Raw genomic sequence first — 13,747 nt, forward strand, 5'->3', positions numbered from 1 at the left:
ATAAAGGATGTTATGCTATAGCCTACCCTGATAAAGGATGTTATAGCTTACACATGTTATGCTATATCCTACCCTGATAAAGGCTCTTTGGCAGAAATGTTGGTCAAATAAATTCACAGCAAGGAGAGATGAGTGTGTGACTTTGTTTTTCAGCTCTACCACACCATGATTATCTTGTCTGCATCTCCACCTCTCTCCTTATTATCAGTGGTCTGGTCTGCATATCATACCAGGTGTTATTGATATTGAAACCTCTGACAGCCAGTTGCTCTCCTCCTCTCCTCTGCAGGTGCCTGCCAGGGTTTTCCGGGAAGAGCTGTGAAGAGATAATAGACTACTGCAGTCTGCTCAGTGTCAACTGCCTGCACCAGGGACTGTGCCTCAGCGTAATTGGTGGATATAATGTAAGTCAGCCATTAGGTGAGGTCTAATGAAATGTGGAAACAGCAAAGAAAAGGTTTGATATGATGACCCATAGTTTATTAGTGGGCTGGTTGGACAGGGGACCCATAGTTTATTAGTGGGCTGGTTGGACAGGGGACCCATAGTTTATTAGTGGGCTGGTTGGACAGGGGACCCATAGTTTATTAGTGGGCTGGTTGGACAGGGGACCCATAGTTTATTAGTGGGCTGGTTGGACAGGGGACCCATAGTTTATTAGTGGGCTGGTTGGACAGGGGACCCATAGTTTATTAGTGGGCTGGTTGGACAGGGGACCCATAGTTTATTAGTGGGCTGGTTGGACAGGGGACCCATAGTTTATTAGTGGGCTGGTTGGACAGGGGACCCATAGTTTATTAGTAGGCTGGTTGGACAGGGGACCCATAGTTTATTAGTGGGCTGGTTGGACAGGGGACCCATAGTTTATTAGTGGGCTGGTTGGACAGGGGACCCATAGTTTATTAGTGGGCTGGTTGGACAAATGATCCATAGTTTATTAGTGGGCTGGTTGGACAGGGGACCCATAGTTTATTAGTGGGCTGGTTGGACAGGGGACCCATAGTTTATTAGTGGGATGGTTGGACAGGGGAGTGTATATATGAGAAGGTTCTGCCCTCTACCCATCAGAGAAAACAAACCCTGGTGCTATTAGGAATGTTTTAGAATACAGCACAGTAACCAGTAGTGTATAGTCCTGTCTGCGTTCCAAATGGCACCCTATACCCTGTATAGTGCACTACTTTTGTCCCTTTTGGCCTCCTCCTCCTGTTCAAAAGAAGTAGCATGTTTTGTGTACTGATTTAGTATGTCTAGTATAGGGACACCTTGTACTTTGCTTCAGGTTAGTGCACATTTGGGAGATCTTTTTTTCATAACACGGACAACCGATGAAAACCACTATGGCATGACAATGTCAGGTAATAAAACAACAGGCCACTGGTAGCCGTTAAAGGGATAGTGCCAGATTTTGGCAATGAAGCCTTCTTTCTGCTTACCCAGAGTCAGGTGAACTCGTGGATTCCATTTTTCTGTCTCTGCGTGCAGTTTAAAGGAAGTTGGAGGTAGTTTTGCGAGCCGTTTCCAGTCACTGCGCTAACATTAGTTAGCAATGGCTCGTAAAACAACCTCCAACTTCCTTCATGGCCAATATCACGCACTACCACTTTAATACTAATCTATTTATTTATTTATTACATATTTAGAAGCTATCAGTTTCTCCTTTTTCATATATACTTTGTTTTCTTGCCTCTTTCAATATCGTCTTGCTGTCACATTCAATTTCAGCTGAACACTTTGAATAATGTGCCATGCAGCGCATTTTATCCACTTGTTTATAAGAATATTTACATTTGATAGTAGATAGTTATGTATTGATCATTTTATGTCAATATCTGTTTATTTAATGTATTATAGTGTGAAGCTGTAGATATGGTGATACAATTTTTCTATCACCTTCACAAAATATTGTATCTATTTATATTTTATCATATCATCAACGCAAACTTGTCAATGTGGGGTTTTTAAAATAATTTCCATTAAAATTTCCAAAACAAAAATAACATGATTACAGGTTTCAATGGGTGGTGATTAGGGGTTATCCATGAACATGAATATTGTTTATCATAGGTATTAAAGTATATCTATGCATCACACTTCCTAAATGTACAGACATCTGTCTCTGAGTCTATTCCATGGATTATACTTTAGTCTCATTTTAAAATAAAGGACATTCAATAAAATCTGGTGTGTCTAACGCTGTCATGATATAGAATATTTAGCATTTATTCAGTTTGACTACATACATTGCTAATACATTACCATTTTGTTTGCAGAACATTTTAAATAAAAATAAATCATTGAGAAAATGAGAATATCATGCAAATGAGAGACCCGTTGGTTAAAATTGGATTCTATGTCGTCTTCTAAAGCCATAAAGCTATTTCACAACCATAAAATACCCAAATTGTGGCCACTTCATCATAATCCTCCAGTCGAAGGCACCTGAAACCAGACTGTAATGCCCATGGTCCTTAGCTCCTAATTATCCCCCATCAGTCCTGGTCTGTTGCTTTAGATCATTCAGTAGGCTCTGGGGCTGCATCCCAAATGGCACCCTATTCCCTATCCCTACATTGCCTATGTCGTGCATAGGGCTCTGGTCAAAGATAGTGCACTATGTAGGGAATAGGGTGCCATTTACTTCTGTCTCTTAGCTGCAGGACTGTTAAAAGCTGCCTGTGTTGCTGTGTGTGGGTTTCTCTTGCTCCAATCAGTGTCGGTCATAATCAGAACATTGACGCTAGTCTGGCGTAATGAGCCGTCTCCTTAGCGATTTCTTGATCTGCTTCCCCCTGGGGAAAATGATGAGGTCGTTTGTCAGGTCAATTTGGGCTGTTGTCCATTTGCCGCGCTGACTGTGTCCTGAAGTCTTTACGCAGTGTAGACTGAAGAGGTACTGACACTCACGTCGTAGAACCAAATTAAACCTTAGAATTAGTAAGAACAGAGAATACCGTAGGGTACCCATCAGCACTTGGATCTGCTGATAAGTGAAACTTTAGTTAAATTAGTGTTGAGATGCACAATATGAACTGATCAACTCACTGCAAGTGGAGGTTTCCCTGGTATGGATCTCATCAGGAAGTTGCTTTCTTAGTGTAGAGGCATAGAGCTCGCAAGTTTAGTCTTAAAAAATGGAAATGAAACCTCTGGTTCCTATGAGGGAAATGAAACCTCTGGTTCCTATGGGGGAAATGAATGAGGAAAGAATGGCGTTTTGGGATAAATGTCAAAAATAAGGTCTGAGGTGAATACAGGCTTTTTTGTTCTATGAGATAATATCAGTCAGTTAACATGACCTTCATGGACTATGAAGCCTTTATGTGCTTATTTCGATTACATAAATACTTAAAAGTTCCACAAAAAGTTACGTTAGCTGATGAAGATTATTTAATAGAACAAAACGTATAGGATCTCCTAAGCCTGTGTTTACCACAGACCTTATTTTCACCGTTTATCCAAAACCCCATTAATTTCCCCATAGGGTTAGCCTCCACTAGTGCCTACAAAAATATGCCAATACTATTTCTGTCTATTGCTAACCTACATGACAGAATGTTGTGTAGAATGTACATTACTCCAAAAAACGAATTCAAACCTTTTAGAATTGGCGAGAAGATGCGCGATGCATACCACTGCCAATGTAGTGGGAGTATACAGGATGCAGTCCAATAACAGACCAGGTTAGTATAGATGTACAAGACCAGATTGGCGATTGTGTTTGTCTGCAGATCAATGATTACTGGTTCATCTCTTCCTCACAGTGTCTCTGTGCTCCTGGATGGATAGGGGAGTTCTGTCAGTATGGAGGGAACGCCTGCCTGATCTACCCAGACAGCTGTATGAATGGAGCCACCTGCATCACCACAAGTCAACCTACGGCTGCCCCACAGTACAGATGTATCTGCAGCCCTGGTTACGCAGGTAAGGGTCACTACACTACCATCTGGGTTGGAGTACTACTGCATTAGTATACACGTTTGGTTGTTTTCACTGCAACTTCCTTAGTAGGTTTAGAAATACAAATTATACACTTCAGAGTTTTGTGAAAAAGTGATTTTACTGTAGTGTTTGTTTTGGGAAATCCCTTGGTAGTGTAAAAATATGCTCTATTTTCAGAGTATGGATCACTACATATAACTTCAAATATTATGTTTTTTTGCAGTTTTAAGAGAAACGTTTGTACATTCCCGTTATAACGCGTGTCATTCCCGTTATAACGCGTGTCACTCCCGTTACTCATATTTTCACAATGCCTCCCCAAGTGGATGATACCATAATTTGGGTCATCTTGATTGCAGGACATTTCTTCAGTGAACATGCTGCCAAGGAAAGCAACAAGATATAGACTTGTACATCCATGCTATAAGCAGCAGCTATTGGAGTAATTTAACCACTTCTATCCACCATAAAGGAACAAAATGAACAAATATAGGTTCTCTTGTATATGACAAAATTGAGAAAGATACTTTTTTTTGACTATTTTTAAGTCCAAAAGTGTAATCTTTGGGTTCGACCAAAAAAGTAATTAACTTTACAGAAATATTTCTATACAATTTTAGACTCATGTCATTTGATAGTTTATTCTAAATGTGTTCAAAAATCTGGATGCCATGAAAAGTCATTTATCAATTTGTTTTATTATCTACTATTAATGTCTGGGCCCATTAACCAAATACCAAATATTTTAGACTCTGTTGAAAATAGTTTTTTTTCGAGGACCACTAGTAAACAAGTCTTTAGATTATTACTTTCATATGTTTTCCTCTGGGAAAAAAAGTGGTTCTCTTCATTTCACGTCTTCAGTCTTCGCTCCCTCTCAATCCTGTCAGCAGAACCTCAGTCCCCATCTTAGCTGACACACTCACACCTGTCACTCCGATAAGTCCTTACATAGCATTTCATGAGCTAGGGCTTTTTTGTGCTGCGCCAGGCTCAAATATCTGTTGCCACTTCGCTGATGGAAAATCGTCTCACAATGTGGCAGCACCTCAGTGGCTGATGGAACCCATCACCATCCTTGCCAAATGACACCCTATTCCCTATTTAGTGAACTACTTTTGACCAGGGCTCATAGGGCTCCTCCTGGTCATAAGTACTGTGCTATGTAGGGAAAAGGGTTCCATTTGGGACACGGCCCCAGGCATCCAGGGATCCTTTTTCGATGTGGAATTATGAAGCGTTCATGCGGAAGGACTTTCAGAAGGCCTGTTTAATTTCAGAACCCGTCTCGAAGCCCCTCAGGACCAGACTGTCTGGAGTAGATCAAACATTTCTGAGTGCATTGCTCAAGCCCCTGATATTTACGTTTTTATTCAGACAAGAAAAATATGAATTTGCGGCCGATGGCATAAGCATTTATGAAATGCTCATGTACTGCACATATACAGTGTATTCTGAAAGTATTCAGACCCCTTCCCTTTTTCCACATTTTGTTACGTTACAGCCTTACTCTAAAATGGATTAAATACTTTTTTTCCCTCCTCAATCTACATACAATACCCCATAATAACAAAGCGAAAACAGGTTTTTAGACATTTTTGCTCATTTATATATATTTTTTAAAAACAGATACCTTATTTATATAAGTATTCAGACCCTTTGCTATGAGACTTGAAATTGAGCTTCTGTTTCCATTGATCATCCTAAAGATGTTTCTACAACTTGATTGGAGTCCACCTGTGGTAAATTAAATTGATTGGACATGATTTGGAAAGGCACACACCTGTCTATATAAGGTCCCACAGTTGACAGTGCATGTCAGAGCAAAAACCAAGCCATGAGGTCGAAGGAATTGTCCGTAGAGCTCCGAGACAGGATTGTGTCGAGGCACGGATCTGGGGAAGGGTACAAAAAAAATTCTGCAGCATTGAAGGTCCCCAAAAACTCAGTGGCCTCCATCATTCTTAAATGGAACCACCAATTCTCTGCCTAGAGCTGGCTGCCCGGCCAAACTGAGCAATCAGGGGAGAAGGGCCTTGGTCAGGGAGGTGACCAAGAACCCGATAGTCACTCTGACAGAGCTCCAGAGTTCCTCTGTGGAATGGGAGAACCTTCCAGAAGGACAACCATCTCTGCAGCACTCCACCAATCAGGTCTTTATGGTAGGGTGGCCAGACGAAAGCTACTCCTCAGTAAAATGCACATGACAGCCCGCTTGGAGTTTGCCAAAAGGCACCTAAAGGACTCTCAGACCACGAGAAACAAGATTCTCTGGTCTGATGAAACCAAGATTTAACTCTTTGGCCTGAATGCCAAGCGTCACGTCTGGAGGAAACCTGGTACCATCCCTACGGTGAAGTATGGTGGTGGCAGCATCATGCTGTGGGGACGTTTTTCATTTTCAGGGACTGGGAGACTAGTCAGGATCGAGGGAAAGATGAACGGAGCAAAGTACAGAGAGATCCTTGATGAAAACCTGCTCCAGAGCACTCAGGACCTCAGACTGGGGCGAAGGTTCACCTTCCAACAGGACAACGACCCTAAGCACACAGCCAAGACAACGCAGGAGTGGTTTTGGAACAAGACTCTGAATGTCCTTGAGTGTCCCAGCCAGAGCCCGTACTTGAACCCGATCGAACATCTCTGGAGAGACCTGAAAATAGCTGTGTAGCAACGCTCCCCATCCAACCTGACCGAGCTTGAGAAGATCTGCAGAGAAGAATGGGAGAAACTCCTCAAATATTACATTTACATTTATGTCATTTAGCAGACGCTCTTATCCAGAGCGACTTACAAATTGGTGCATTCACCTTAAGATAGCCAGTGGGACAACCACTTTCCAAAATTATTTTTTAGTAATTATTGTTTTTTATAGTATATTTTTAATTTTCATTTATTTTATATAAATATATATATATTTGGGGGGTGGGGTAGGGGGGGGAGGATAGAAGGATTACTTTTATACTATCCCAGGTATTCCTTAAAGAGGTAGGGTTTCAAGTGTCTCCGGAAGGTGGTCAGTGACTCCGCTGTCCTGGCATCGTGAGGGAGCTTGTTCCACCATTGGGGTGCCAGAGCAGCGAACAGTTTTGACTGGGCTGAGTGGGAACTGTCCTTCCGCAGAGGTAGGGGGACCAGCAGGCCAGAGGTGGATGAACGCAATGCCCTCGTTTGGGTGTAGGGACTGATCAGAGCCTGAAGGTAAGGAGGTGCCGTTCCCCTCACAGCTCCGTAGGCAAGCACCATGGTCTTGTAGCAGATGCGAGCTTCAACTGGAAGCCAGTGGAGTGTGCGGAGGAGCGGGGTGACGTGAGAGAACTTGGGAAGGTTGAACACCAGACGGGCTGCAGCGTTCTGGATGAGTTGTAGGGGTTTAATGGCACAGGCAGCCAACAGCGAGTTGCAGTAATCCAGACGGGAGATGACAAGTGCCTGGATTAGGACCTGTGCCGCTTCCTGTGTAAGGTAGGGTCGTACTCTGCGAATGTTGTAGAGCATGAACCTACAGGATCGGTTCACCGCTTTGATGTTAGCGGAGAACGACAGGGTGTTGTCCAGGGTCACACCAAGGTTATTTGCACTCTGGGAGGAGGACACAACAGAGTTGTCAACCGTGATGGCAAGATCATGGAGCGGGCAGTCCTTCCCCGGGAGGAAGAGCAGCTCCGTCTTGCCGAGGTTAAATATAGGTGTGTCAAGCTTGTAGCGTCATACCCAAGAAGACTTGAGGCTGTAATCACTCCCAAAGGTGCTTCAACAAAGTACTGAGTAAAGGGTCTGAATACTTATGTAATGTGATATAGAAGTTTTTTATATATATATACATTTGCAAAAATTTCGAAAAACCTGTTTTTGCTTTTTCATTATGGGGTATTCTGTGTAGATTGATGAGGGAAAAAAACAATTTAATTAATTTTAGAATAAGGCTGTAATGTAACAAAATGTGGAAAAAGTCAAGGGGTCTGAATACTTTCCGAATGCACTGAATGGGTTATGAATGGGTTATGAATGTGTCATGAAGTCCTTATGTAGGTACCATAAGTATAAAGTGTTACACTTTATTCTTAGGGAAACTGTACAGACATTGGAGGCATTTTCACCTTGCATGGCTTTATAGTTTCTTCCCCCAGACAAGGGTTTATTTTCTTCTTCCAGGCAGGCAGACAAGGTGCTGTCCAAAAGGCCATCACAAAATGCCAAGCACCCGATTGTAATCTGCCAAAAAATGTCCAGTGACATGCTGAAGAGACACTATGAATTCCATGAGCGAGACAAAGTTCAAACTTTAGAAGGGCAGATTCTTCGGAGATAGGGCATGTGTCTGAAATGGCACCCTATTCCCTGTAGAGTGCACTACTTTTGATCAGAGCCCTATGGGTCCTGGTCCAAAAGTAGTACACTACGAAGGGAATATGATGCCATTTGGGACGCAGACCATGCCTTTTGTTGTCCGTATCTTTCCCCTGCCTTTGCTATATCTCCTATCAGAGTCCCCTAATTGAAATCACACAGCTATTGAAAAGCCAAGGAGTCCCAGAACACCAGTAATTCAGTCTTGTGGATTTAAAAAAGCTAATCTCCGCTCCATATCCTGTCTCTTTTTATATGGCCCTTGAAACAACAGACTGTCTGAAGAACTGCTGCGTTCTTCTCTAAGTGGAAGCAATCATAGTTTGAAATCAAGTAGCAGGAGAATATTAGGGTTAATTGCTTTATTAAGTTAAAACATCTAATAGGGATTCCAAGGAGGATTTCAAAGAGAAGATACTTACATTTTAGGATGGCTAAAGGAGGTTTTATAGTATATGCATTTTAGGATGACTAAAGAAGGTTTTAAAATGTATACATTTAAATGGATTAAATATCATGTTTCTCGCTCTCTGCTCACGATATGCAGTAGATGGTTGTACCACTGCTTCAATCACCGAACCAAAGTTGTTGTGGTTGTCAGTGTTCATACAGTGAGGGGGAAAAAAGTATTTGATCCCCTGCTGATTTTGTACGTTTGGCCACTGACAAAGACATGATCAGTCTATAATTTTAATGGTAGGTTTATTTGAACAGTGAGAGACAGAATAACAACAACAAAATCCAGAAAAAACGCATGTCAAAAATGTTATAAATTGATTTGCATTTTAATGAGGGAAATAAGTATTTGACCCCTCTGCAAAACATGACTTAGTACTTGGTGGCAAAACCCTTGTTGGCAATCACAGAGGTCAGACGTTTCTTGTAGTTGGCCACCAGGTTTGCACACATCTCAGGAGGGATTTTGTCCCACTCCTCTTTGCAGATCTTCTCCAAGTCATTAAGGTTTCGAGGCTGACGTTTGGCAACTCGAATCTTCAGCTCCCTCCACAGATTTTCTATGGGATTAAGGTCTTGAGACTGGCTAGGCCACTCCAGGACCTTAATGTGCTTCTTCTTGAGCCACTCCTTTGTTGCCTTGGCCGTGTGTTTTGGGTCATTGTCATGCTGGAATACCCATCCACGACCCATTTTCAATGCCCTGGCTGAGGGAACGATGTTCTCACCCAAGATTTGACGGTACATGGCCCCGTCCATCGTCCCTTTGATGCCGTGAAGTTGTCCTGTCCCCTTAGCAGAAAAACACCCCCAAAGCATAATGTTTCCACCTCCATGTTTGACGGTGGGGATGGTGTTCTTGGGGTCATAGGCAGCATTCCTCCTCCAAACACGGCGAGTTGAGTTGATGCCAAAGAGCTCCATGTTGGTCTCATCTGACCACAACACTTTCACCCAGTTCTCCTCTGAATCATTCAGTTGTTCATTGGTAAACTTCAGATGGGCATGTATATGTGCTTTCTTGAGCAGGGGGACCTTGCGGGCGCTGCAGGATTTCAGTCCTTCACGGCATAGTGTGTTACCAATTGTTTTCTTGGTGACTATGGTCCCAGCTGCCTTGATCATTGACAAGATCCTCCCGTGTAGTTCTTGGCTGATTCCTCACCGTTCTCATGATCATTGCAACTCCACGAGGTGAGCTCTTGCATGGAGCCCCAGGCCGAGGGAGATTGACAGTTATTTTGTGTTTCTTCCATTTGCTAATAATCGCACCAACTGTCACCTTCTCACCAAGCTGCCTGGCGATGGTCTTGTAGCCCATTCCAGCCTTGTGTAGGTCTACAATCTTGTCCCTGACATCCTTGGAGAGCTCTTTGGTCTTGGCCATGGTGGAGAGTTTGGAATCTGATTGATTGATTGCTTCTGTGGACAGGTGTCTTTTATACAGGTAACAAACTGAGATTAGGAGCACTCTCTTTAAGAGTGTGCTCCTAATCTCAGCTCGTTACCTGTATAAAAGACACCTGGGAGCCAGAAATCTTTCTGATTGAGAGGGGGTCAAATACTTATTTCACTCATTAAAATGCAAATACATTTATAAAATTTTTGACATGCGTTTTTCTGGATTTTTTTGTTGTTATTCTGTCTCTCACTGTTCAAATAAACCTACCATTAAAATTATAGACTGATCATTTCTTTGTCAGTGGGCAAACGTACAAAATCAGCAGGGGATCAAATACTTTTTTCCCTCACTGTATATCAACAATGTTAGAGCTCAGATTTTATTAGACAACTCCACGTGCTTTCCACAAACCTTTTTAACTTACTCTGAATGTTTATATTCCGCCCACTTCCTGTTTCCTCATAAAAGGTAGATTTAGTGGCTTGTGATGTCTACGGTAGTACTGCACTAGTATCTACAATAAAACACATCTCTACCAATGCATACCGTTCTCTAAGTAAAGAAAGCAGACAATAAACATAAAATGGCCATAATAAAATGCCCCCTTTCATTGTTCCAGTGCTCACGTTTTATGGAGTTTGATTAGACATGATGTATAGTACATCACAGTGCTCTACTGCAGCTGAATGCAGACAGACAGACAGACAGACAGGCAGGCAGGGAGACAGGCAGGGAGACAGGCAGGGAGACAGGCAGGGAGACAGACAGGGAGACAGGCAGGGAGGGAGGCAGGGAGACAGACAGGGAGACAGGCAGGGAGACAGACAGGGAGACAGACAGGGAGACAGACAGGGAGACAGACAGGGAGACAGACAGGGAGACAGACGTGCCTGTTGTAAACCTGTGTGTGTCTCCAATGGTATGCAGGAAGTAAAACTGGAGCTATGGTAGAATCTCCAAAGACAAACCGAAAGGCGTCAAATGAACTCTGGCTGAAAGAGTAGATCTAGCGGGCAACTGGTTGAAATTACATCATTACAAACAGATCATGTAGTTATGACATCATTTCAACCAGTTTACAACCAGATAATCTGATTGTAATGACGTAAGGCCGGCCACATGCTTCAAGAAAATGTACTGTACAGCAGGGGTAGGCAACTAGATTCAGCCACGGGCCGATTTTTTTGTTGGCGCAAATGATCAGGGGCTGAAAAATAATTATAACTAGAAAATATGGTGTGCTTGCTAGCTTGGGAAGGATCTATTGATTGATAGTATAGAATAGCCTGAACATGTGAAAGTTGGTTTGGTGTGTCTAGCTTGAACGGTTCAAGAATTACTGTTGTGGAGATATTTTATGCAAATATTACAGTTAGAGTTGATCAAAGTTTTTAAGAATTTGAAGTTTATGCACATTTATGCAAATGTGTACATACACTGAGCACAAGTATAAAAGCAACATGTAAAGTGTTGGTCCCACGTTTCATGAACTGAAATAAAAGATCCCAGAAATGTTCAATACGCACAAAAAGCTTATTTCTCTGAAATTGTGTGCACAAATGTGTTTACATCCCTGTTAGTGAGCATTTCTCATTTTCCAAGATAATCCATCCACCTGACAGGTGTGGCATATCAAGAAGCTGATTAAATAGCATGATCATTACACAGGTGCACCTTGTGCTGGGGGACAATAAAAGGCACTCTATACTGTGCAGTTTTGTGACACAACACAATGCCACAGATGTCTCAAGTTTTGAGGGAGCGTGCAATTGGCATGCTGACTGCAGGAATGCCCACCAGAGCTGTTGCCAGATAATTTGTTAATTTCTCTACCATAAGTCACCTCAAACATAGTTGTAAAGATTTTGGCAGTACGCCCAACCGGCCTCACAACCACAGACCATGTGTAACCACGCCAGCCCAGGACCTCCACATCCGGCTTCTTCACCTGCTGGATCGATCGTCTGAGACCAGCCACCCAGACAGCTGATGAAACTGTGGGTTTGCACAACTAAAGAATTTCTGTACAAACTGTCAGAAACCGTCTCAGGGAAGCTCATCTGCGTGCTTGTCAAACTCACCTGGCTGCAGTTCGGCGACATAACTGACTTCAGTGGACAAATGCTCAACCTTCGATGGCCACTGGCACGCTGGAGAAGTGTGCTCTTCATGGATGAATCCCGGTTTCAACTGTACCGGACAGATGGCAGACAGCTTGTATGGCGTTGTGTGGGCGAGCGATTTTCTGATGTCTATGTTGTGAACCGAGTGCCCCATGGTGGCGGTGGGGTAATGGTATGGGCAGGCATAAGCTACACAATTGCATTTTATCGATGGCAATTTGAATGCACAGAGATACCGTGACGAGATCCTGAGGCCCATTGTCGTGCCATTCATCCGCCGCCATCACCTCATGTTTCAGCATGATAAGGCACGGCCCCATGTCACAAGGATCTATAGACAATTCCTAGAAGCTGAAAATATCCCAGTTCTTCCATGGCCTGCATACTCACCAGACATACAGTGGGGGAAAAAAGTATTTAGTCAGCCACCAATTGTGCAATGTCTCCCACTTAAAAAGATGAGAGAGGCCTGTAATTTTCATCATAGGTACACGTCAACTATGACAGACAAATTGAGAAAAAGAAATCCAGAGAATCACATTGTAGGATTTTTAATGAATTTATTTGCAAATTATGGTGGAAAATAAGTATTTGGTCACCTACAAACAAGCAAGATTTCTGGCTCTCACAGACCTGTAACTTCTTCTTTAAGAGGCTCCTCTGTCCTCCACTCGTTACCTGTATTAATGGCACCTGTTTGAACTTGTTATCAGTATAAAAGACACCTGTCCACAACCTCAAACAGTCACACTCCAAACTCCACTATGGCCAAGACCAAAGAGCTGTCAAAGGACACCAGAAACAAAATTGTAGACCTGCACCAGGCTGGGAAGACTGAATCTGCAATAGGTAAGCAGCTTGGTTTGAAGAAATCAACTGTGGGAGCAATTATTAGGAAAAGGAAGACGTACAAGACCACTGATAATCTCCCTCGATCTGGGGCTCCACGCAAGATCTCACCCCGTGGGGTCAAAATGATCACAAGAACGGTGAGCAAAAATCCCAGAACCACACGGGGGGACCTAGTGAATGACCTGCAGAGAGCTGGGACCAAAGTAACAAAGCCTACCATCAGTAACACACTACGCCGCCAGGGACTCAAATCCTGCAGTGCCAGACGTGTCCCCCTGCTTAAGCCAGTACATGTCCAGGCCCGTCTGATGTTTGCTAGAGTGCATTTGGATGATCCAGAAGAGGATTGGGAGAATGTCATATGGTCAGATGAAACCAAAATATAACTTTTTGATCCCAAACACACCGCCCAGGAGTGGCTTCGTAAGAAGCATTTCAAGGTCCTGGAGTGGCCTAGCCAGTCTCCAGATCTCAACCCCATAGAAAATCTTTGGAGGGAGTTGAAAGTCCGTGTTGCCCAGCGACAGCCCCAAAACATCACTGCTCTAGAGGAGATCTGCATGGAGGAATGGGCCAAAATACCAGCAACAGTGTGTGAAAACCTTGTGAAGACTTACAGAAA

The 13,747-nt window shown here is 43.0% G+C and overlaps 1 protein-coding gene across 1 annotated transcript in view; it reads left to right on the forward strand.

Moving 5' to 3' along the window:
- Positions 1 to 289: 289 nt before the first annotated feature.
- The window catches only part of LOC311124209 (uncharacterized protein), a gene marked incomplete at both ends in the record, with an annotated part of 68,349 nt that continues 54,891 nt past the window's right edge, over positions 290 to 13,747 (forward strand). The window contains 2 exons of the mRNA XM_084198398.1: positions 290 to 404; positions 3,732 to 3,924. Of these exons, the coding sequence (XP_084054524.1) occupies positions 290 to 404; positions 3,732 to 3,924 (308 nt within the window). The remainder of the gene's footprint in view (positions 405 to 3,731; positions 3,925 to 13,747) is intronic.

Source organism: Coregonus lavaretus (genome assembly GCF_964263955.1).
Source record: "Coregonus lavaretus genome assembly, contig: HAP1_SCAFFOLD_1654, whole genome shotgun sequence".
Lineage (NCBI taxonomy): Eukaryota > Metazoa > Chordata > Actinopteri > Salmoniformes > Salmonidae > Coregonus > Coregonus lavaretus.